Below are 22,198 nucleotides of genomic sequence, written 5' to 3'. Positions count from 1 at the left end.
ATCTGTGTTTTCCATGTGGGTAGCAGGGACCCAAACACTTGGGCCATCTTACGCTGCTTTTCCCAGACCACTACCAGCCAGGGAGCTGGGTTGAAAGTGGAGCAGCCAGGACATGAACCAGTGCCTGGATGAGATGCCACACTGTGACGTCAGCCCCAGGAGTGGGTCTCGGACCTGGGGTTTGGAGTTAGCAGGAGTCATGTTCAGTGAGCGGGGCTGAATGGGAAGATGGTGTTCTGTTCACGCTGCATCCACTGATGGCTGCGCTGCCTTGTGTTTGACCCGCCAGGTGAGCATTGGCAGCCCTGAGAAGATGGAGCCCATTACGAAGGTGTCTCACATCCCCAGCAGTCGGTGGGCGCTGGTGTGCAGCCTCTGCAACGACAAGTTTGGGGCTTCCATACAGGTAATTACCTGGACGTGCTTTCCCACATTGTAGGGAGTGGGACGAGGCAGCGTGTGGAGAGGGGGCAAGGCCGGGTGCCTGCAGCCTGTCCAGAGTTCCTGAGGGAGGACTCCAGCCCAATGTGAAAGCTTTTCACTGACTGTCCATTGTGGGCAGAACCAGACCCTTAACGTCACCAGGTAATTCATGGCCTACTCAGGCTGTGACACAGTTGGTCTCTGGGTCTTCTCTTTCTTCCCCAATTCTGGCAGCACAACTTCTTTCCACAAGGAGACACGTCCTGGGAAGAGCCAGGGTCCTTGGAAGTCGCTCATTGGCATCTTGAGAGCTGGCTCCCCTCTCAGTCGGTGGCTAGCTGCTGACCCTGCGTCCCCCCCAGGGCTGTCTCCCAAGAGCGCTGGCCGCTGAGGGGTGTGCACTCCTGTTTATAATCACCTGGATCCACAGGTTCTCTGACATCTGGAAGAACAGAGCTTCTGGGTCGTGGAGCGGGCAGCTTCTGGGAGGCGGTGTCTGCAAGGTGCTGTCGCAGGTGCTCTGTGTTCAGGCCAGGACCTGGTCTGCACTTGGGCTGGCTTTGATTCTTTAGGGCAGGGAGTGGTAGTGGTGAGCGGTGGAGAGAGAGAGAGAGAGAGAGAGAGAGAGAGAGAGAGAGAGAGAGAGAGAGAGAGAGAGGATATGTGTGCACCTGCTTGTGAAAAGGATGTCCTGCACTGGTATTTCCCAATACAGAACCTTCTAGAAGGCATGAGGCAGGGAGAATGAAGGGGAGACTGTAGGCCATGTGCTGCCTGTTCCCCAGGTCATTAATAGGTAGACGTTTGGAGTTTGAGAGCGTGTGGACCCTGGCCCTTGAGGGTGAACCAGGCTCTCCCTCTGCCCTGTGGCAGCCCAGGCTGTGGGTGCTTGATTCTAGAGCAGCAGGGAACACGCCAGCTCCACTCACACTCACCCATTTCCCACTGCAGAGAACACATCAGCTGCACACACTCAACTCTCATACTCACTCATTCTCCCAGTGTGGTGTCACTGCCAGTCATGGATTTTAGAGCAGTGATCTCATTGGGAGAATCATTGTGTTTTGGCTGATATATTTTGCTCTGTAAGGTATCTAAACCGCTGGCTGATGGTTTAAAAAGATTTTCACTGTTTTACAGGTCACACAGCTCTACTTCTTAAATAATTTTGATGATCACTTCTTCCAGTGTTCAATTCCAGACTAAAACATCGAGAGGGTGGGGCATGAGACAAATTGTGGGGATTTGCAAATAGGGAAAATTTGTTTTCTTCCTGGTATGTACACAGAATCTTGTAAAAGTCAAACATGACCAAACCACTGGCCTGAGAGTCAGGCTGGAGAAGGGAAATGGAGGAGAAATTGCAGAAGGCATCGGAACAGCATGCACATGCGTGGGGCTGTGCCTTTGCAGGGAACCAGCTGAGGGAGGTCTAGGGAAATGGCAGCCATTGTCTCCCTCCTTCCCGATGCCCTTGAGCACCAGCTTGGAGCACCTCCCCTGAAGGTGCCCGCCCCGACCCTCGACTGGTGCCCATGGTGGTCAGCTGCAGGTGTGGCTTCCTTCTTGAGGAGCCACTAAGAATGGCTCTTCTGTTGCCATGGACCTCTTTTTTTCCCAGCACATTCACTTGTGGGAGAAGAGGCCGAGGCAGGCTGCAGATTTTTCATATCTTTACAGAATGAATTGGTCTTATTAATATTAGAATTCCACTCAGAAATGTCTGCAGCTGCAAGGGCTCTGGTTTATGTTTCTGTAACATCTGTTTGCTGAGTCAACCTGAATCGGAAAACCCAGAGGAAGGCCATTTGGCATCCTTACAGGGGCCTGTCTAAATGCTCTGCAGCAGCTCATTGCTCTTTAAGGTCAGAGCGCTTGGCTCGGGCATGGTTCTAGCCAGGCCCACTTCGTGGCCCTGCCGTCTTCTCCCACTGTTCTCCCCGCCACTGGGCTGCGTGTTGCAGGGAGGGGTGCCCCGCCTTCAAGGGGTGGTGGCCAGGTGTGTTACGTGTGTGTTCTGCCACCAGAGCTGACTTCACACATTTCTTGGAATTGAGATTATTTATGGATGAACTTACAGATTTATGTTAGTTCGTGCACTTTAGGTGTCTGTGATGGGGGAAGGTGAAGGGAGCTGCAAGGTGATTTGGTGTTTTTTTTGAGGGGGGGCGTTGGGAACTTGTGAGTGAAGGAGACTTTAGTGTTGGAAGAAATCTTGGCTGGCAGCTAGTCGCCTCTTAAATGCTGAAAATGATGAGGAGCAAAGGCCCTGGCTCCGGCCTCTGCCTTCCAGGGAGGTGTGATTCAGAGTGTGGTGAATGAGTTTAATTAAGCTTTGGAGTTGGCCCGCAGCCACTGGCTTCTGCCCCGCTCCTTTCCTGTGCTTTCCTCTCAGCGGCCCTGGTGCGCCCCGGGGATCACTTGGCCTCACACAGTACAGCCTTGCCTCTAAGGTACTGGCTTCAGTCACCACCATGCACCTCCTGCCAGGGATTTGCTCAGTAAGATCAGATGGGCAGGAGTTAATCACTTCGCTCCCACTAGGCCAGAGGCCTGCTGTGTGCAGGAAGTGTAGGCCTGCCTGGGTAGGGAGAGCAGGATGATGCTTGACCTTTGGTTTGACGCCCTCCCTCACCCTCCCACCTTCACTGTGCCCCACAGACTCTTGCATTCCTGCTGCCCCCCCTGGAATCCCAGTGTTCATGGCCCTGCCTGTGCTGTGGCCCTGCCCGCTGGCGCCACGTTGAGGAGCCGTGCCCCCTTGGCAACTCAGGTGTGGGGTCATTCTTTGGGCGGATGCTGCTTCAAGCCACTTAAACTGAACCCTGTAAGAGCCATATACTTTGAAAGGTGGCAGATGTTGGAAGATAGGTTTATTTTCATGCAAAACATTCTTTTTCTCAAAAGTTGAATCTAGAATTTTTTTTAAAGGTTCATTTTATTTATATCAGAGTTCATTCACCAAATGACCACAATGGCCAGGGTTGGGCCATGCCAAGCCAAGAGTTTCACCCAGGTCTTCCCCAAATGTACAGAGGCCAGCCTTGAGCCATCCTCTGCTGCTTTCCCAGGCAACTGGATCCCAGGTGGAGCAGCTGGGATATGAACCAGGGCACTAAGGGATTCTGGCACTACAGGCAATAGCTTAACCTGTTACCATGTTATTGGTGCTGCAAAAACACTTTTGAAGTCTTTGCATCCCAGGGATCTCAAAATGTCCATGCAGAATGCATATTGTGAACAAATCATACATGGATTTCAAACATTTTTACACGAAAAAACAGTCCAGTTTTAACTTCACCTTGTGTGGCATTTTTGAAGTGCTGTCGCCTGTCCAGTGCGTAAGGAACTTCTGTTCTTCTGAGCAGCATCCATATTCTCGCACACACACCTTTGTGTCGGTGGGTCTGCTCTGAAGAGGGTTCCGATGCCATCACTTTGCTAAGAAAGTTATGTCTTGCTTTGGCTTGGGAAACCTTTAGTCTGAGAGTCCTCTTCAATGTCAGCTCTTACCCCCATTGAAACAGTTTGGCCCGCAGGGTTAATTTGTGGAAATCTTGTGCTGGCTCGTGCCAGAAGTTCGGCTCTGTTGCGTGCCTGAGTGTCTGGAGGGCCACGTGTCGCCTCAGGGGATCTTGCCATTGCTGCTGTCTCTGATGTTTCTCTTCTGTGGGTTCTTTCCAGTGCTCTGTGAAAAACTGCCGCACGGCCTTCCATGTGACCTGTGCTTTTGATCGGGGCCTGGAGATGAAGACCATCTTGGCTGAGAACGATGAAGTCAAGTTCAAGTCCTACTGCCCGAAGCATAGCTCCCACCGAAAAGGCGAGCAGAGCCTGGGGGAGGGGGCCCCACAGGAGAATGGGGCCCCAGAGTGTTCCCCCCGTGAGGCTCTGGAACCCTTTGCCAGCCTGGAGCAGAACCGGGAGGAGGCCCACCGGGTGAGCGTCCGTAAGCAGAAGCTGCAGCAGCTGGAAGACGAGTTCTACACCTTCGTCAACCTGCTGGATGTGGCCAGGGCCCTGCGGCTGCCCGAGGAAGTAGTGGATTTCCTGTACCAGTACTGGAAGCTGAAGAGGAAAGTGAACTTCAACAAGCCCCTGATCACCCCAAAGAAAGACGAAGAGGACAATCTAGCCAAGCGGGAGCAGGATGTCTTGTTTAGGAGGCTGCAGCTGTTCACGCACCTGCGGCAGGACCTGGAGAGGGTAATGATTGACACTGACACCTTATAGTGACTTAGAGAAGAAGATGCAAAGAGGCGAAGGCCTGCCCAGAGCAAGAGCCAATAGCCAGTGCTCTGACCCTTGTACACACCGCAGCATGAGGTTGTGTTGGTTACACCTATTGTACGCACACACGTGCAGAACTGCCACAAAAGGGGCAGCTTCTTTGTGATATTTTTAAACACTTTCCCATTAATCTTTACTGTTATGCAAGTTCAAGTGGGGTGTGTCTTTTTTTTTAAGTCCCCCTCTTCCCTTTGTTCTAGAGCTAGAAGGAACTGAGCCCCAACAAAGTGGCCAAAGGGGTTGACTTGGCGTTGTTTCCAGGCAGATTTAGAAAACCAGAATGTATTGCATGGCTGGGGGCACAGGCAGAGCCAGGATCATCTCAGTTTAACCCAGGGAAACCCCAGGTGCTGGTGAAGGGCTCATTCTGAAGAGCTAAGCACTGCCTGGCCCTGGTGCGCCTTCACCTCTGGGCTAACTTACAGGGGCATTCCCAGTACTGTCACGGAGCAGAGCAGGCTGTGGGTGCTGGTGTGTGTGCATGAAGCTACACACACGTGCAATTCTGTCGCGGACAATACTCGTGGCAGCGAGGTGCTATTACTGAGGCTGTGTTGTGTCTATACATATATAAACACACACGCATAGTGTGTGTGTGTGCACGTGTGTCCTCCTTCCGTGTGTGTGACTCCTGGTGCACAGAGCATCAGACGTGCTACTCGGCATACTACAGACACATGCAGTGCTTGTCCCATGACTATGTGGCTGAGTGTGGTGGCTGTTGGCTGCTTGATTGCACAGCTGTGTGGCGGGCTGTGGCTGCTGGCTGCCTGGAGCCTCAGCCTCGGGCACGTCTTTAAGCTGTTGCTGCTTTGTGCTCCCCAACCCTCCAGTCCCGTTGGAGTCCGGGGCTGGACCTCCCTTCCCACTATAGGAATAATTAGGAGGGGTCTGTCTAGCCCCCGGGACTGCCTGCTCCCCCTAGGCAGCTCCTTCCTGTCTGAGGCTTGCTAATTGGAGATGAGTGTTTGTGTGCCTTCTGCATCAACTCCCCGGATTGCTGGCTACTGATGAAATTCATTAGTGTGAAGGGGATGGGACTCAGCTTTTCTGGCCCGAAGCAGCCTGTACTGAAAGGCACCCAAACGGCCTGAAATGGTGAGCGCACTCCCCCAAAAGCACCGTGCATTTGGCAGTGGGGAGTGATTCACCTGTCAAGGAGAATGCGACTCAGAGTTTGGCATGAGAGTGTAGGCATCGATAGGTTCTACTAGAGAAGTCCTGAAGGGCCCTGGGAGGGATGCTAAGGCAACAAAAGTATTTCCCAGAGATCCTTTCAGGACATGACCTAGAGCCAGTTTATTGGGACACCCTCCCTAGACAGGTTAGGATTTCCAGATTGGGGAGCAGGGACCAGAGTGGGACTTGAGGCAGGGTGCCCACCTAGGCCCCCTGGTGGTGAGTGTAAAGATGACCTTGCATCTCAACTGCGTTGTGTTGGGAAGGGGGAAATAGAGGGTGGGAGTGTGTGTGCTGTTCTTGTTAAGTGAGAAGAAAGGGACTCAAAAGGATGAACTGGAACTCGGGTGAAAAGCCACCACCCCACCCTGACGACTGCTGTAATTGGGCTGCATGAGCTGCGAAGTCAGATAGTCCTTGGGAGGGGAGGACGAGACATTGACTGTTTGGACTGTGTTTGTCTCACAATCACCACAAATAAAAATGTAGAAAATGCTTGTGGTGTACTAACTCTTTTCTGTATCTCAGTTACTCAGATTAATGTGCACTTCGAATTAAATTCTAAACATTTTTTTTTTTGAGTCATTGCTATTGCTTTTTAAGCAGGACAATGCCAATGCTGTATGAGAAACAGGAAATAAGTCAGAATTTGTATATGTGTGTGTGTGTCTGGCATTACTTGGATTTTATTCTGTTAAGCAACGTGAGGTGTCAGTGAATTTAGTGTCCGTTTGTGAGGGTTGAGGCTTTAAAACAGAAATGAAAATCTAAGCTGTGACCCAGAGAGTTCCACAGTAAGAGTGGTCAGGCCAAGTGCGCAAAGGGGCAGAGGTAACAATCAGGTGAAATCACAAAAAGTCTGCTAACTTTCCTCCATTCAGATGAGTTCTGCCTAAGTCACACGATATCCGTGCATGGTAGACAGCCCCAGTCCAGCTAACTGGGGTGGCCGGATCCAGGCATGCGGTCATGCCCACGCAGCCCAAGGAGGGCCTTCCTTGGGAAGGCAGGCGGCTCTGCGTGATGGTGGTGGCTGGTCCTGGCTGCAGAAGGACGCCGTGGAGCATTGCACACCTGGGCACAGCCCTGGAGCAGAAGGTCGGGAGCGGGATTTCAGGAGAGCTGGGAACCCACAGCCAGAAGAAGAGTGGCGACTGCTGTGGTGGGCGGCCGCCTCCTGGCCCCCAGGTGCCTCTGCACGGATTCCTTTCCCTTGAATCATGTCATTTCTGAAAGATGCGGTAAATGAGTATTGGTTGAGAAAGAGACTGTGGCATGGGGCCAAGTCCTGGGGTACAGTCCTAGCGCTCCTCGCTCGATGGGATGGTTACCTCTGACAAACCACTGGCAGCTTAGTTGTCCCCTGAACAAAAGCCACGTTAGGGTTTAGCACTGCCAAGTGGTGTGTGGGATCCAAGAAAATGCATTGAAGCTATTCTGGGATTCCTTCGGGAAGTGCTTCTTGGGGTGGAGGCCGTGTCCAGTAGGCACACTCTCTGGAAACCCTAGTGGGAATGCAGATTCTTGGCACCAGCATTCCATTTGGCAGTCACTGTGGAGGGGCACGTGTGAATGTGTGTTCCCGTGCTGTGAGAGTGCCCTGTGAGCTGTGCTTTCTTGGGTTGGGCAACCTCCTGTCCCTGGCAGTTGGGAGAATGTGAAGTGTGAGAGGAAGTTGGATCAGTGTCCAGGAAGGGACCGGTCGGGTGTGCTTGCAGGGTTTCAGGAGCTTGGCTGCAGCCCAGTTCCAGACAGGGGTAAATGCTGGCTTTGTGTGAACAGGAGGTCAGGGTTAGATGCTCCCTGCTCTGATGGGTGGGCAGCCAGCATGGGACTTGTCAAGGGCTGCCGAATTTGTGCTAATGAGAATTGTAGCCTTGGATCTCTAGGTTTATAGTTAGGTATTCTCATCACAGTGAATGAATTTTTCCCCCCTACCAGCCATAGTGAAGCTCTTCCTGGGGGAAGTGGTTCATGCCACCCTGGCTAGGATCAGACATGAAGTTCAGGTTTCCTGGGATCTCTGTGTCCATGTTCATAGACAACCTCCAGTGGGTGAGGTTGTCCAGTGTGTGTGTGTCTGCTAGGCATCTGGAATCGCAGGATAGCCCCCTCTACTCCTGGCATGTAGCAGTTTCCAGTTGACATTAAGACTTTGGTGTGTGTTCTCCAAAAGGTACAAATCTGTGACCTGCATTACCAGAACGACAAATCTGCCCGCTGCCTCCACAGCTGTACTGTTAGGGTTTCCATGAGGGCTTCTCCCAACTTCCTGGCTTGGTATGGCTGCCAGAGAATAAAGCACCCCAGCCTGGCCCAGGAACACCGGCATGGCAGTTACTGAGATGGGGAAGGTGATTTTTTTTCTCAATTCTTTAATTAAAAAAGTATACAATCTTTTAACAATAGAAGTTAGTAATGCAAGGATTTGGTGTAAGAAATAAACCAGGAGGATGCTGCCAGGGCGTTGGGAGGGTCAGGCTGTTGGGGCAGTTTCCTACTTCAGGCCAGGAGGTACACGGGTGAAAGCAAACGCAGTGAGGTGCTCTCTGTGCTCCGTGTCCTCTTGGAGACGGTCTGCCTTAATAGGAGGGGTGCTGTTGGGCTGTGGGGCCTGAAGGCTGTAGACAGGTATCTGGAGGGAAGCCAGAGCTTGTGTTGTGTTTGAGGCTTCCTGGTGCCCTCGCTGTTGAGAGGCCGGTGAGCTCAGAACTTGGTTCCTGTGAGGGTTGGTAGCATGCGGAGGGATTGCTCTGGAGGCTGCAGAGGGTTTTAGGCGAGTGTGTGCTGCTGATAGTGGGGGCGGCGCTGCTGCTGGGATGATCCAGGTGCTCTCCTCGTCTCCCTGACACATGGTTGAGGTACGTCTTTTGTGTCAGCGTTTTCAGGCCTCGGCCATCTTGTCAGGTTTATCGGTAGGTTTTAGGGCCAAAGGATTTTAATGTGGTTTAAATGACTGTTTAAATTCTGTTTCTGCATTGAGTGATGACAGGCGGCTTTGATGGACAGAATGCAAGTGTTGATGACTGTTGGGTAGCGCACATGGGCAAGTGATCACAGAAGGCACAGCAGAAGCAAAGTGGAGCTGTTGGCAGGGAGCTGGAGTGAGCGCTCAGCCGCCCGGGCAACGCCAGGGAGCTGCCCTTGATACTCGGACTCTTTGGAGTGGCAGCTCCCAGCACGGCACTGAGTGTTCAGTTTGCTGGGATTCCTCTGACCTCTGCCTTCCAGTGGGCCCCAGCAGGGATCCCTCAGATGCTTGGTCTGTGCTTTGTGTGGTCAAACGTGGCAGAACAAAGCCAGTGTTAGTAGAGCTCATGGGCAGGAGGTAGTGTGCTAGCACGCGGAATCCTCTGGCAAGAGACGGTGATCTTGGCCTGGACACCGCTGGTCTTCGCTGCCTTGGCTGGGCTGGGTGTGGTGGAGGGGCAGTATTTTCCCAGGCTCTATAGGGCTTCCTTCTCGTTCTACTCTGCTCTGTTGCTGCTGCCCACCCTGTGGGTTTGATGTGGAATCCTTGTTACCTACCCGAGAGATGAAAGGTGTGGATAAAATGCTTAAAGTACATTTTCATTTCAAATGTCTGCCGAGGCCCTAGTAGGACCAGTTTCTTGCAGGTAAAGAAAGTAAGAGCACTGAAGTACTGTTATAACGTATTACTTACTTAGAATCTTTATTCTCTGTATTCTAGGTTCGGAACCTCACTTATATGGTGACCCGCAGGGAAAAGATTAAACGATCTGTGTGCAAAGTCCAGGAACAGATTTTCAATCTTTACACTAAGCTCTTGGAGCAAGAAAGAGTTTCAGGTATGCATTAAGCCTTGTAGGTCAAAATATAGGGCAGGGGTTTGTAAACCTTGACATTGTTAGGGGGGAAAAAAAAAACTTAACCAAAAAACCCTCTATCCTGTACAAGAATCTAAGAAGCATAGACTTTTACATTGAAAGAAGAATTTAGGCTTTGGGGGCATCCTGGTATAAGGGGCTATGAGTTTGGCCTAAAAACTTGGTGGAATCCTATCTTCCAATATTGACCAAAGAAAAGCAAGTCCATTTTGTCTTATTTCCTTCTATAAATGGGAATATCGCCAGCCGCCTCCTGCAACTGTTACAAGAGTCAAACGAAACTGACATTTTGTGAAGCACTGGATCAATACATCATGGTGATATCTAAACAGATTTATCGTGTATCCTGCCTTTGGGTATACTTTGGTAACCTGTAGCTAAGATTGTCACATAGGTTCATTACTTAGGTTATGTTCACAGAGGACTATTTTTTGGTGTAGGTAGAACTTTTGAGCATTTCTGAGATTGAACACCAAGTAATTATTTTACAGGCTCTGGGCTAAGGGCAAAGCTAAACAACACAGAACAAAAAACCCAAACCCAAAACAAAAGCAATAGAAAAGATAGCCAGGATACTTATCTGGAGAACACAGCGGTTTCCCAAAGATCAAGTGCAAAGATGGGCAAATTGTGGAGCCTCCCTTGGGTCCCTTTAATCTCTCAGACACGTGGGGTTTAGATTCATGATGCCTGAATCACTGCACAGAATGATACCCTCCGCCCCAGAGGTGGCCCCGGGGTCCCCAGGAGAGCTGCTGGGTGTGGATCAGGTGGAATCACGGAGTCTTGGGGCCTAAGTTCTTTGCTGCATGGGAGCCGAGGGCTGGCTCTCCTGCCTTGGCCGCCCTTCAGGGACAGTAGCTGCGTGCTTGGGGTTACGTAATGCAGACTCACAGCTGGCTGGCCTGCCACTTTTATTTCTGTTTGTGGCCTTTTGTCCTGGTCTCTGTGTTATTACAAGACATTAAAGAACAAGGATTTTGTTAAAACTTTTAGGTTGAAATCCAAATCCTAGTTCATCTGTAACTGACCACGTATCTGTGTCCACTGAACAACAGGAAAAGATCTAGAGGGCTTTGAAGACTAGTATTCCATAGTTTGAATGAGATTTCACTTCTTTATCAGCTTCAGTGTTTACTTGCCATTAGTAGTTTGCACATGTATGTAGCTGGAAGCTTGGGGTTTAGTTATAGTAAATTTTTCTGAGTGTCACAGGGAAGAGCAAGCAGGTTGATAGCGATTCTATAAACTTCCATCTCTTCATTATCCCTGCTTGAATACAAGTAGGGTTTTGTTTGTTTGCAAGCCTTTGTATCCTCCTGTAACTTACCCGTAAGGGAGATTGTTCTGGTGTGGACCACTGGGCCTGCAGCCAGCAGATGCCAAGAGGGCTTTCCGTGACTTGTTATGTAATGAGCGACTGCCTGTAAAAATAAGCTGCAAAAGGCATTGCTATCAGATTTCATGAGTCCATTTCCTGGATATTGCAGGTCACTCTTCCTGTTTCAGGGCCAAGGTTTTCACTTGAGTGAATGAATAAGATTGTTAACAGGGTTAGGAAGTGGTTTGTGTTAGAGCTGTAATGTACAGCTACATTCAGAGGAAAGAAAAATATTCCCTTCATAAGGGGTTCATAAGAACCGTACTGCAGATGACCAGTTGAAGGTGACTTTCAGCCTTTCCACGGGGTGCTGCAGGCGAGGCAGGGAAAACCCTTTAGAATGGCTTTTGTTCTCCAGACTCCCTTTCAGTTGGGTTCTCATTCATGCCTAAAGTCCACCTCCAGTCTCATAAGGTCACGAGTCCAAGCGCAGGAGCCGATGGCTGTGTGTCGGCATTCCGGTCCAAGGCTTGACGTCCGTGGTGTCGTTCCAAGTGCAGTAGAGGCATCCACGGACTCCTCAGAGCTCTCAAGTCCAGGAGCTGGAATTGGAGTTCAGAGAATGTGAGCCGCTCTTTGCCCGTGTTCTGTGGTACTTTTGGTAAAGATCAGCATTTATGTGTGGTTGAATCTAGGCTCTCATGATTGATTCCAGGGAAAGCAGGCATTTGGAAACCAGCAGATGCTAAAAGATGCCTGCTTCATGATAGTGGCAGTTCTGCCTTGGGTCTCTAGCTCCCATCCCGTGTGCTGGGAACCGCTCCTTTGTGTGCTTGTTGTTGCGTACTGTACTAGGGACGGGAGGCATGAGGACTGCACTTTGTGGGTGCTCTGGAGGCTTGGGTGCTTGATTGCACTCTGGTGTGCTAACAGTGCACCCTGTGTGTTTCTGCTTGGGCTCCCAACTCGTTCATGAGCCGTGAGGTGATTTCGGTGGGTCGTGGCTGGCATGGGAAACAAGGGAGACATCGAAGTGATGTCTCCGAGATGTGGATTAGTAACATTGCAACAAGTGTGACCTTTTAGCGAGGCTATCCTGTGATAGCTGGATAACAATTCAGACAAATCCCACACATGGATCTGCTGGTTTTTTTGTTTTTTGTTTTGTTTTTAAGAGCTGTTTCATTTTAATTGGAAAGGCAGATTTATAGAAAGAAGAGGCAGAAAGATCTTCCATCTGCTGGTTCACTCCCCAAATGGCTGCAGCCACTGGAACTGAACTGATTGGAGCCAAGGCTTTGGAGCATTCTCCACTGCTTTCCCAGGCCACAAGCAGGGAGCTGGATGGGAAGTGAGGCAGCTGAGACTCAAACTGGCACCCATAGGGGATGCCAGTGTTTGCAGGCAGAGAATTACCTAGTTGAGCTCTCTTGATGACTCTGGATTTTGCTTGTAATATTGAACATTTGGGGAGTACATCATATTGACAAGTATTCATTTTACATATTTCTACTCATTTATCCTCAAAATAAGCTCAGTAGGGTGTAGACAGTGGAATAAGAAGCTAAATGCAGAGGCCCATGTCCCTGACCCCCAGTCCCCAGTTAAACTGGGGAGGAGGGATCCCAACACGGTCACTAGGGCCCGGGAGCAGGTGCTGTTCTGTGGTCAGGGAGAGGGAGAAGAGGCAGCCACCTGTTACCTGGTGCCTTCTGCGGGGATTCCCCTTTGAAGATCGGTTGCTTGAGGGGAAGAAAAATGTATTCCTTGATAGTTTCATGAAAAATTATGTGAACTTCAGCTATTTTAGGAAAAAGAAATTGTAGCCCATTGAGTATACAGATTAAATACAAAATTTTCAAGGTTGGTCAGCCTATTTTGAGACAGGATAAAAGATGAGCTTTTAGGCTGGGTGATTGCTGATTGAGCTGCCACGTGGCAAGTGCGTGTCATTTGAGCAACTCAGATGGTCTAGATTTGAACTCCTTTGCCTTTGCTTGTGTTGTGATGTTTCATTCTTTTTTTAAATGTTCCTAGGTGTGCCTTCTTCTTCCTGTTCCTCCTCCTCACTGGAAAGCATGCTTTTGTTCAACAGTCCTTCTGTGGGGCCCGATGCTCCTAAGATTGAAGACTTGAAGTGGCATTCTGCGTTCTTTAGGAAACAAATGGGGACTTCCTTGGTTCACCCGCTGAAGAAGGCCCCGAAGCGGGAGGTGCTGCCGAACAGCCCGGGGAGTGAAGGCAAAGCTGCCGCGAAGCAGCCAGAGCCCTGTGGGAGGCGGGAGGGAGGTGGGGTCCCTGAGAGCTTTTTGAGTTTTGAAAAGAGCTTTGCAGAAGCGCGTCTCCTATCAGCAGCACAACAGAAAAATGGGGTCGTGACGCCAGACCATGGGAAGAGGAGAGACAATCGTTTCCATTGTGATCTCATTAAAGGAGACTTAAAGGACAAATCTTTTAAACAGAGTCACAAGCCTCTCAGGTCCACAGACGTGTCCCAGAGGCATCTGGACAACACAAGAGCTGCCATTTCCTCCGGTGCGGGTCAGTCTGCACCTGGTGCCAGGAAGGAGGTGGCGCCCAAGTGCAATGGCTCCCTCCTCAAAGTACACTATAATCAGACTGCAGTCAAAGTGCCTACAACACCTGCCAGCCCGGTGAAGAACTGGGGAGGATTCCGGATTCCAAAGAAGGGGGAGCGGCAGCAGCAGGGAGAGGCCCGCGATGGGGCCTGCCACCAGCACTCAGACTACCCCTATCTGGGCCTCAGTCGAGTTCCAGCCAAGGAAAGGGCCAAAAGCAAATTAAAATCCGACAACGAGAATGACGGGTATGTCCCTGATGTGGAGATGAGTGACTCTGAGAGCGAGGCTTCAGAAAAGAAGTGTATCCACTCCGGCAGCACCATCGGCAGGAGGACAGACATTATCCGGAGAAGCATCCTGGCCTCCTGATGGGTGCTCAAGGGGGATAAGGGAAAAGCTGGGATTCCTGAGCTACACACACATTCACTTGCAATTCAGATTGAATCTTTTTTTTTTTTCCCAGAGTCATTTCTAAATCATTGTTGTTGAGACGTTTGTGTTATTTGCAACTTGTTGAGGAAACAGAAGAGGAGATTGTAACCCTAAGACACTGCTGAGACTAGACCCTGGACTCAACACTACAGCAAGGATGAATTGAGTAATGCTCAAGGGAGCAAGGCTTCAGGAAGCTTCCTGAAGTTTCTTTGCTCTCTGCTTTCTTCCCAAAGCACAAACTCTTGATAACTGAGTCTGCGGAGTTGGATGGTGACACTCCCGCGGACTGTCCGTAGCCTGGTAGGCTTCTTGCCTAGGACTGTGGTAGATGGTGACATCATCTTGGCCCACAAGGCTGTTCTTGTTGCACGGTAGCATGTAGGCAGCAGCTCCTACGCTTCACTCACCCTGCGCAATTCGCACATAAAACCAAGGAAGACAAAGTCCGAAAGGTGGTCATGCTTGGAATTGCTGAAGGAACAGGGTACAGCTGCTGTAGCTTGGGGGTGTAGGGTACACCCTGAGTGGGGTGTACATGTGGGAGAGTGAAGCTGTGAGGAAAGTTCTATCCCTGAGACAGGGCAGTTAAGGTCCAATTTTGACTAGTTTTCTGATGATCTTCTTCCTCTCTAATTCCTGGCTCGTGGGCCAGCTTGGTAGTTCCCTGGCCATTGTTGGTCCCTGGCCATCTAGCTGCCAACAGGACAATGGCTATTCCAGTTTAAGTGATGAACATCCAAACCCTGGTGACTCACTCCCCAGAGCCCGTCACTAGTGCGTATGTCCGGCTATCTGGGTTTCCAACCTGAATAGGTTCCTTAGGAAATAGGAAAACAAGAGAAGGAAAAAATGAAATAGGTTATATTTCAAAAAACAATGGAAAGGCAATAAGTTGTGAAAAGCTCTTACCATTCACCAAGGTCACGGGAATGAGATTGAAGTGTACCCTTGAGTAGTTTTCTGGAGTCAGAATTATGCACTGTAACTCATAACTTGGACTTTCTAATTGCAAATGGCAATAAAGTTATCAGCAATAATAAATTTAGCATTAAATTTGAGTACAATGTTGTTTTGCACTCACTGTAGTGCGTATGTATTAAGACAGTGGTTAGCGTTAAGGTCCTGTTAATTTTGTTTTGGAATTCAATGTAGTTGTGAATCAAACTTAAGGAAAGTTGAAATAACATTATGGGCATTTGGAATTAGCCCGACTTCCCCTAAATTGCCCCTTAGTTTGTTAATATCAACATTCAGATTCCTACATCTGAATATCATTTATACATCTCTTTCCATGTGGCAGGGACATTCTAGTACCCGATGAGTTCAATGCTTTGAGTTCTGTAGTTAACTTTCAAGTCTTCCAGATGATTGTTGACAACACAATAGGCTTCTTGAATTCCATCTTGCTATGCAAGTTTGACCAGATGATCAGACACTAGGTCTGATGCATCCTTGTTGTATGTATGACATTCTCAAACCAAGTCTTAACTTTTGGAGTACATTTTAGTAGCTAATTCAGGGGAGGGGAAAAGAATGACCCAGGTTTTTAGATTGACTTTTTGAGCGATGGGGCTCAGTTTAAACGACTGCTGTCCAGATCCGTTTGTTGCTACAAATATAAGGAGATTCTTAGGAATCCAAGTTGTACATTCACTTGTAGCATAATTTAAAAAATGAGGTTTTGTTTTTTCTTTCTTGCAAAAGAGCAAAAACCTTTTGCTGGTTAAAGGAGAAGGTTGGACTCTACAGTTATCTTGCGATTGCAGCAACAGCTCTGGGTGAGAATAGAATTTATAGAAATGATTTGTCAAGCCATAGAAAGAAAGTCTAAATTAATCTAGTAAGTGTATGGCCTCTCACCGTTTTCAGAGGTTCCAGATTCATTTGCACTATTAGGAATGCTAGTTTTGTGCAAAAGTAATGCCTTACCTGTTCTTCCCCACATTTAGGTTGAAAAGCTTTCAAGTGTTCCAGTAATGCTGAACCAAAAACAAAACAACAAATACAAAAAATAAAACCCCACACAAAAATAAAACATACAAAAAATAAAAGGTCCACTTTTTTATTCCTGCTTCGAAATGCAAATGGTATAGAGTACAGTTTCTCTGGCAGTATAATGATAGCTTTGTAAGTTAGTTTCATGTCATGCTGGGAACTCTGAGGTGGCCATGAGCAGCCAGCCAGCCTACCCACTCACATTCTATTAGGATGGAACCATTTGCCTTTTTTTTTTTCTTGTGTTAAGCTTTATCTTTCCTTGTGCATCCTGACCAAGAAATATCTTTGATTATGATCAAATGTATTATGTCAAAATGTAGGCTAGTTAAACTTTTGTAAAGTTGCCTGGAATGTCATTTGTTAGGGTTTTATGTGTTGTGTATGGATCTTCATTTTGAAATGGACAAACCTGTCATGACATTTGTAACCTTGTACAGAGGATTTTTCACTATGTGCCTAGCTTGGTGTCCATTCAGCTACAGTTGAAATACAAGGTGCATGAAGAGTTAAAAATCAGAAATTAACAAAGTATATGTAGAGATGACTATTTTATATTACATGGCCCAATCCTGTATTTATTTCTACCCCCCTTTTTGAAAGTATTTATAAAACTAGTTGAGGACAGCTGTATTTTTTTGTTGAACTATTTAGTAGAATTTGTGCCTTTTTGTCTGTATGTGAATAAATGCTGTACATTTTGCAATACATTTTTATGTGTCTTGAAACCCCACTTTTGGTGAAATAGTTAAGAGTGTAAAATGATTGAGCAGTTCTGAACTGGTGCCTGTGTGTTGTCCTGCAGTGTAGATCAGAAATGCGAACAGCAGGGAACAGATGAGAACCGTGGAAGAGCCGGATTTACTAGATGCTTTCGGACTTCGAGAAGAGACCGTAATGATAATGGCTTGAGCTTAATCTTCCCCATCTCCGTACTTTAACAGGCTTATAGAAAATGCAGATATGAGAAACCTAGGGATTACTAAATCAATTCTTGCACCACAATACACTTAAGTATTTGATTTCATGTTTCCATTAACTTTTTGAAATAATTGTGGAAAAATCTGGATCAGAAAACAGTGCTGCAGCAACAGAGTTAATTAAGGGTTAGAGTCCTTGGTTGGATGGCTGAACCAGGTTACCAGCCACGTGACTTTGGCCACATCACGTAACCTTTTTTAGCCTCGTTTTCCTGTCATGACTTGGTGTGTCAGTGTAGTTATGACAGTGATGGCAAGTCCCTGGAGTGGCTGCTTCTCCAGGGCATGCATGAGCTGATTAGCTACTGGACACTCCACGTGAACGGATGAGGAACGTTGCATTTATAAGTGGATTTAGAGAGGTTTCATTCACTGCTTGCTTTGATCACAGAGCTCTGGAACACAGGACAAAGGAGAGATTGCCTTCCACAGAGACAACCTGCCCAAGATCAGTGCAATCGGCTTCGGCAGAAATTTCTAGTTGCTCCTGCCTTGAGCAGTCTTGTATACAACCACTGCCTGTCAGAGCTGGCATCTGGTAAGACACACCTTTCCTGAGATTGCTTTCTCATGCTGATTATGCGACGAGGAGCAACAGGGTAGACAGTGTTACGGCTCCAGCTTAATTTATAATTTCTATAAAAATCTGGCTAGTGTGTTCTTAAAAACGTGAATTGTTCATTCATTTTGCTAAGGACTTGTTTACTTCGCCTTGTTTCTCCTTGGTGGCTGCTTGCTTCCATGTTGCTTTCTTTGAGTAAGGCCCCAGAGAGAGATAACTGTGATTCTTCCTACAAGGCCTTCAAGTTCAATAACCACAATGGTTCTCTAGGGAAATTAAGTTCCCAGGAGCCAAAGGGAGGGCCTTATCATTGGCACTTCTGCAATCTGTGATGGAAAATGGGGCACCAGGGACTCATGGTTTGTGTTTTCACCCAAATCGCTTGGAAAACAGTTTCTACCTTTGAAACATTAGCCATCTGCAACAGATTTTGCAATTAACTTCAAGGTTGAAATCTCCAGTCCTGGTATGGGTTCCCTTTACTGCTTAGAGCTGCACTTGAAGATGTGTGCTGGCAGCAGCTAATGGCGAGGAGCTTCGTGGCCTGGTTGTTGGAAAAAGAGGATCCAAGTACATCTGCTCTCTGCTGCGCTGCTCATTGGGAATGTCTAAGAAGCCGCAGGACGGGCAGCTCCTCTTGCATGGATACAGGTAGATTCTGGAACACAGTTCTTGGAGTCCTCTCATCTTCAGCTCCCACAGCCAAAGGGGGATCAATAACATCACCTCAATCTTGCTGGCTTCTTTAGTCCTAGTACCACCCACCACCTAGTTCAGACCTCTTTATTTCTCCCTTGGTTACTGTAACAGTATCCTCCTCCCTGGTTTCCTGGATTCAAGTCTTGCTGAAGTAATCCCTCGCTCCAATTAGCTCACACGTGGCCAGCATGGATCGATACCAATTTTGTCATTCTCACTAGCCTTTGGGGGAACTTAATGTTTTTCAGATTAATTACGAAGGGCTTATTAAGTAGCAAGCACTTGTCTATTTTACATGAAATGGAGGCACCCAGAAATTAAAGAATTTGCTTAAACTTAGTAGGCGGTGGAGATGTTGCACACAATTTAAACTAGTCTAGAATCAGACCTGCTAGACTATTACGCCAGAATATAAAAATAATTCACATACAGTAATTTGTGTGTTTTTGAGTATACTGAGGGCTCTAAATAACTAGGTCAATGAATCCCTATGAAGTTAATCGTCTCGCCTTAAAATGTGTACAAGGGGCTACAAAATGTTCATGGGAAAATGGAGCTACAATGAGAGGATTCTGAAGTCGATGCACAGCTGTTTCATGATAAGTATTGGCCAAACACTGTGAGGCATCCTGATGGATAAGGTCTTTCAGACTTGCATTCTAGGGAGAACAGTTTTTTTTTACATGTATGTAGTACAAGCATTTTTAGAGGTAAAATATATGCATTTGTGATCCAAGAAAATAAATTGATATCAAGAATTCAAATAACTACACCTGACATGGCTTGAAAAGTTAAAAGGATTTAAAAAAAACTTCAATTTCTCAATGAATATGAAGTTAGGACTTCATTTTAAGTTGCAGCACTTGAACCCTCTAGAATTTTTGAAATATAAAATTCTTATGGCGATTTTTTAAAAAGATTTATTTACTTTTGTTACAAAGTCAGATATACAGAGAGGAGGAGAGACAGGAAGATCTTCCATCCGATGTTTCACTCCCCAAGTGACTGCAATGGCCGGTACGTGCCGATCTGAAGCTGGGAACCTGGAACCTCTTCCGGGTCTCCCACGTGGATGCAGGGTCCCAAGGCTTTGGGCCGTCCTTGACTGCTTTCCCAGGCCACAAGCAGGGAGCTGGAAGGGAAGTGGAGCTGCCGGGATTAGAACCGGCACCCATATGGGATCCCGGGACGTTCAAGGTGAAGGCTTTAGCTGCTAGGCTACGCCGCTGGGCCCTAATATGGTGATTTTTACAAATAAATCAGCAAAGCTAAATAAAGTAGCAAAGACGACAAAAGCAAAAAAAAAAAAAAAAAAAAAAACCCACCATGTACTGGCATTGTTAGTGTTACTAGTCTGTCCTAATAGTCTCACTACTTTGCTTATCTATGACTGGGCTTTTAATTAGTAGACAGCTTTGCTATTAAATTATTAGATTTTTAAATATCAAATGCTTATGATGTCTTTGCTTCAACTATTCACAATATTAACCACTTTACAATTACTGAACCAAATTTAACATACATTATGATTTTTCTTATAGCTTAAAACTGGTGAGATTATCATTACTCATTAAAGGAGACATCTAGAACCCAAAGTTATTTGAGTTACAATTAGGTTATGGCCATATTTTTTCCCTAGTTGGAAAAGTGAAATTCCACTGGGTTTGAAGATGCTAGGGATTGGTATTATGGAGCAGTGGATTAAACCAATGTTGATGATGTCAGCATCCCATCAAAGCACTGGCGCCAGGGCCTGGCTGCTCCACTTCCTAAACAGCTCCCTGCTGATGTGCTTAGGAAAGCAGTAGAAGATGGTCCACATATGTTAGAGATCCAGAAAGAGTTCTGTGCTTCTGGTTTTGGCCTGCCCCGGCCCTAGCTGCTGTGGCCATCTGGGGAGAGGCTTTGGGCCGTCCTCTACTGCTTTCCCAGGGCACAAGCAGAGAGCTGGAAGGGCAGTGGAGCAGCCTGGACAGGAACTGACAGCCATATGGGATGCTGGTGCTTTTAGGTGGAGGAGTAACAAATTGAGCTATTATACCAGCCTCCAAAAGAAAGAATTCTGATGAACGCATCTGGTTCACAACCAAGCTGAGTCACTTGCCAGCTTTTACTACACTTTCTACCTTTGAGAAGGGAATAAAGCCTACCTAACAGGGTTGTGGGGTTGAGACAATAAATGCAAAATGATAGTATCTGACAGATGCTCACAGATCAGCATACTGAGCCCAGCTCCAGGGGAATCGTCTTCAATGAATTCTTTTGTTGTTTACATAAATATGATTGTAACTCTCATTCTGCTTAATCCTGTAGGTTTTTTTTTTAAAAAAGGAGTAGCTAATGTTAGAGTTCTAATCTTCAAAGATGTGTGAATAGTTTTCTTTATGCATGATTTTGAATTTGTGATGGTTTTCATTCTTTGACACCCCCCCCAAAAAAAGTTTCTTTTAATGAAAGGGAATACCGAGTGAAAGTTTCCTTGATGCCCTTTCAAAGAATTAAATGATCCTAATAAACAGAAAAGAAACATGCAATGACAACTAAGATGCATAGTCTTACTAAAGAGGCTAGTGCTTTTCTTCTTGAACAGGATTACTAGGCTAGACTGGGGAAATGTGAGCAGTGTGGTAGAAATGAGTGTGTGTGAGGAGGGGTGCTAGGTCTGCCTAACAAGGTAGAAGCAGCAGTACGGCTGGCGATATTAGCAACTGGCCGAGTGACCGTATCTGGTGCTGATTAACTTTGGGCATGGGTGGTTGGTGATGCTCTAAATGGACCAACTCAGATCTGTTGTGTTCCCGATCTTTTTGATGATTTGCATGAGAACAAGGCCAGCATGTTTATCAAACGTGTACAGGGTATTCACTAAAAAGCAAAAATTGCCTGGGGTGCAAGAAATACAGCACTAAAACAAAACTGACACGATCCTTATGCTAAGAGACAGCCAACTAGATGGTAGAAGTAAAAGCCGAAATGACCTCAGCAGGTTATTAATGTGATTAAATTTAATAGGGCTAAATGACTAGTCTTGCTTCTGAGGCAAGGATTTGGCTTAGCAACGAACCTCTTAAAAGACTTAGGATTTTAGTTGACAATATGCTGCTCAATTATCTGCTGAACAATGTGATTGAACTTTAAAAAAAAAGTCAATATGATTTTAAGATGTATTAATGTACATGTGAACAATAATTATTTTTCCCTCACTCTGAACACTAGTGAGCAATACTATTATGTGCATTGCTGTGAATCAATAACTACTGTGACTCTGAAAGCATGCTTTCCTATGAGGATGGCAGAATATTTGTGGGGTGGGGAAAGAGGAGAGTGTGCCTAGTTTGAGGTCCTATCCATCTCCTGGAGATACACAGAGACTGCTCCTCAAAACCCCACACACTTAGGACCCTGCCATTCACTCTCTCCCCAGGCCTCTCAGCCATGATTCAGAACAGGAAAATGAATACTTTACACCCAAAACACAATGCTTTGTTTTGGCCTTAAGAGCGACATATTCCCAAGCACACCTGCGTGAAGTAGGTTCTGCACAAAGAAGACGAGATGCAAATTGAACTGTTTGGAGTCTGGCTGGTTAGCACAGACTAAAAGATGAATACTCTGAGGAAATGGACACGTTTAAGTGCAGAGAGAACATGATAATTATTTTCAAAAGGCTGGAGGGCTGCCACATGCCAGATGGCTTTGATTGACTCTGTGGCACAGGTGGGGAGACATACTCGAGTCCGATGAGGAAGACTTCTGATGGTCAGAGCCGCTGAGAAGGTGACTGGGCACCTCCAGGGGAGGTGAGTTATCCCTCCCCACTGAACTTCAACATCTGTGCAGAAAAATCAAAAGTGATTTGTTACTAGAAATCAAGCACTGCCCCT

General features: G+C 47.2%; 1 protein-coding gene across 8 annotated transcripts in view; it reads left to right on the top strand.

Annotated features, from left to right (window-relative positions):
• Window positions 1-16,074, top strand: part of JADE1 (jade family PHD finger 1) — a 61,389-nt gene extending 45,315 nt beyond the window's left edge. For all 8 annotated transcript variants that reach the window (XM_058666855.1, XM_058666856.1, XM_058666851.1 and 5 more), the window contains exons 8-11: window positions 290-406; window positions 4,108-4,629; window positions 9,584-9,701; window positions 13,099-16,074. In XM_058666855.1, the coding sequence (XP_058522838.1) occupies window positions 290-406; window positions 4,108-4,629; window positions 9,584-9,701; window positions 13,099-14,012 (1,671 nt within the window). In that variant the 3' untranslated portion in view covers window positions 14,013-16,074. The remainder of the gene's footprint in view (window positions 1-289; window positions 407-4,107; window positions 4,630-9,583; window positions 9,702-13,098) is intronic.
• Window positions 16,075-22,198: the final 6,124 nt, after the last annotated feature.

Source organism: Ochotona princeps, chromosome 7 (assembly GCF_030435755.1).
Source record: "Ochotona princeps isolate mOchPri1 chromosome 7, mOchPri1.hap1, whole genome shotgun sequence".
Classification (NCBI taxonomy): Eukaryota; Metazoa; Chordata; class Mammalia; order Lagomorpha; family Ochotonidae; genus Ochotona; species Ochotona princeps.
The sequence above is the reverse complement of the archived record's forward strand: the minus strand, read 5'-3'. Positions and strand labels throughout refer to the sequence as shown.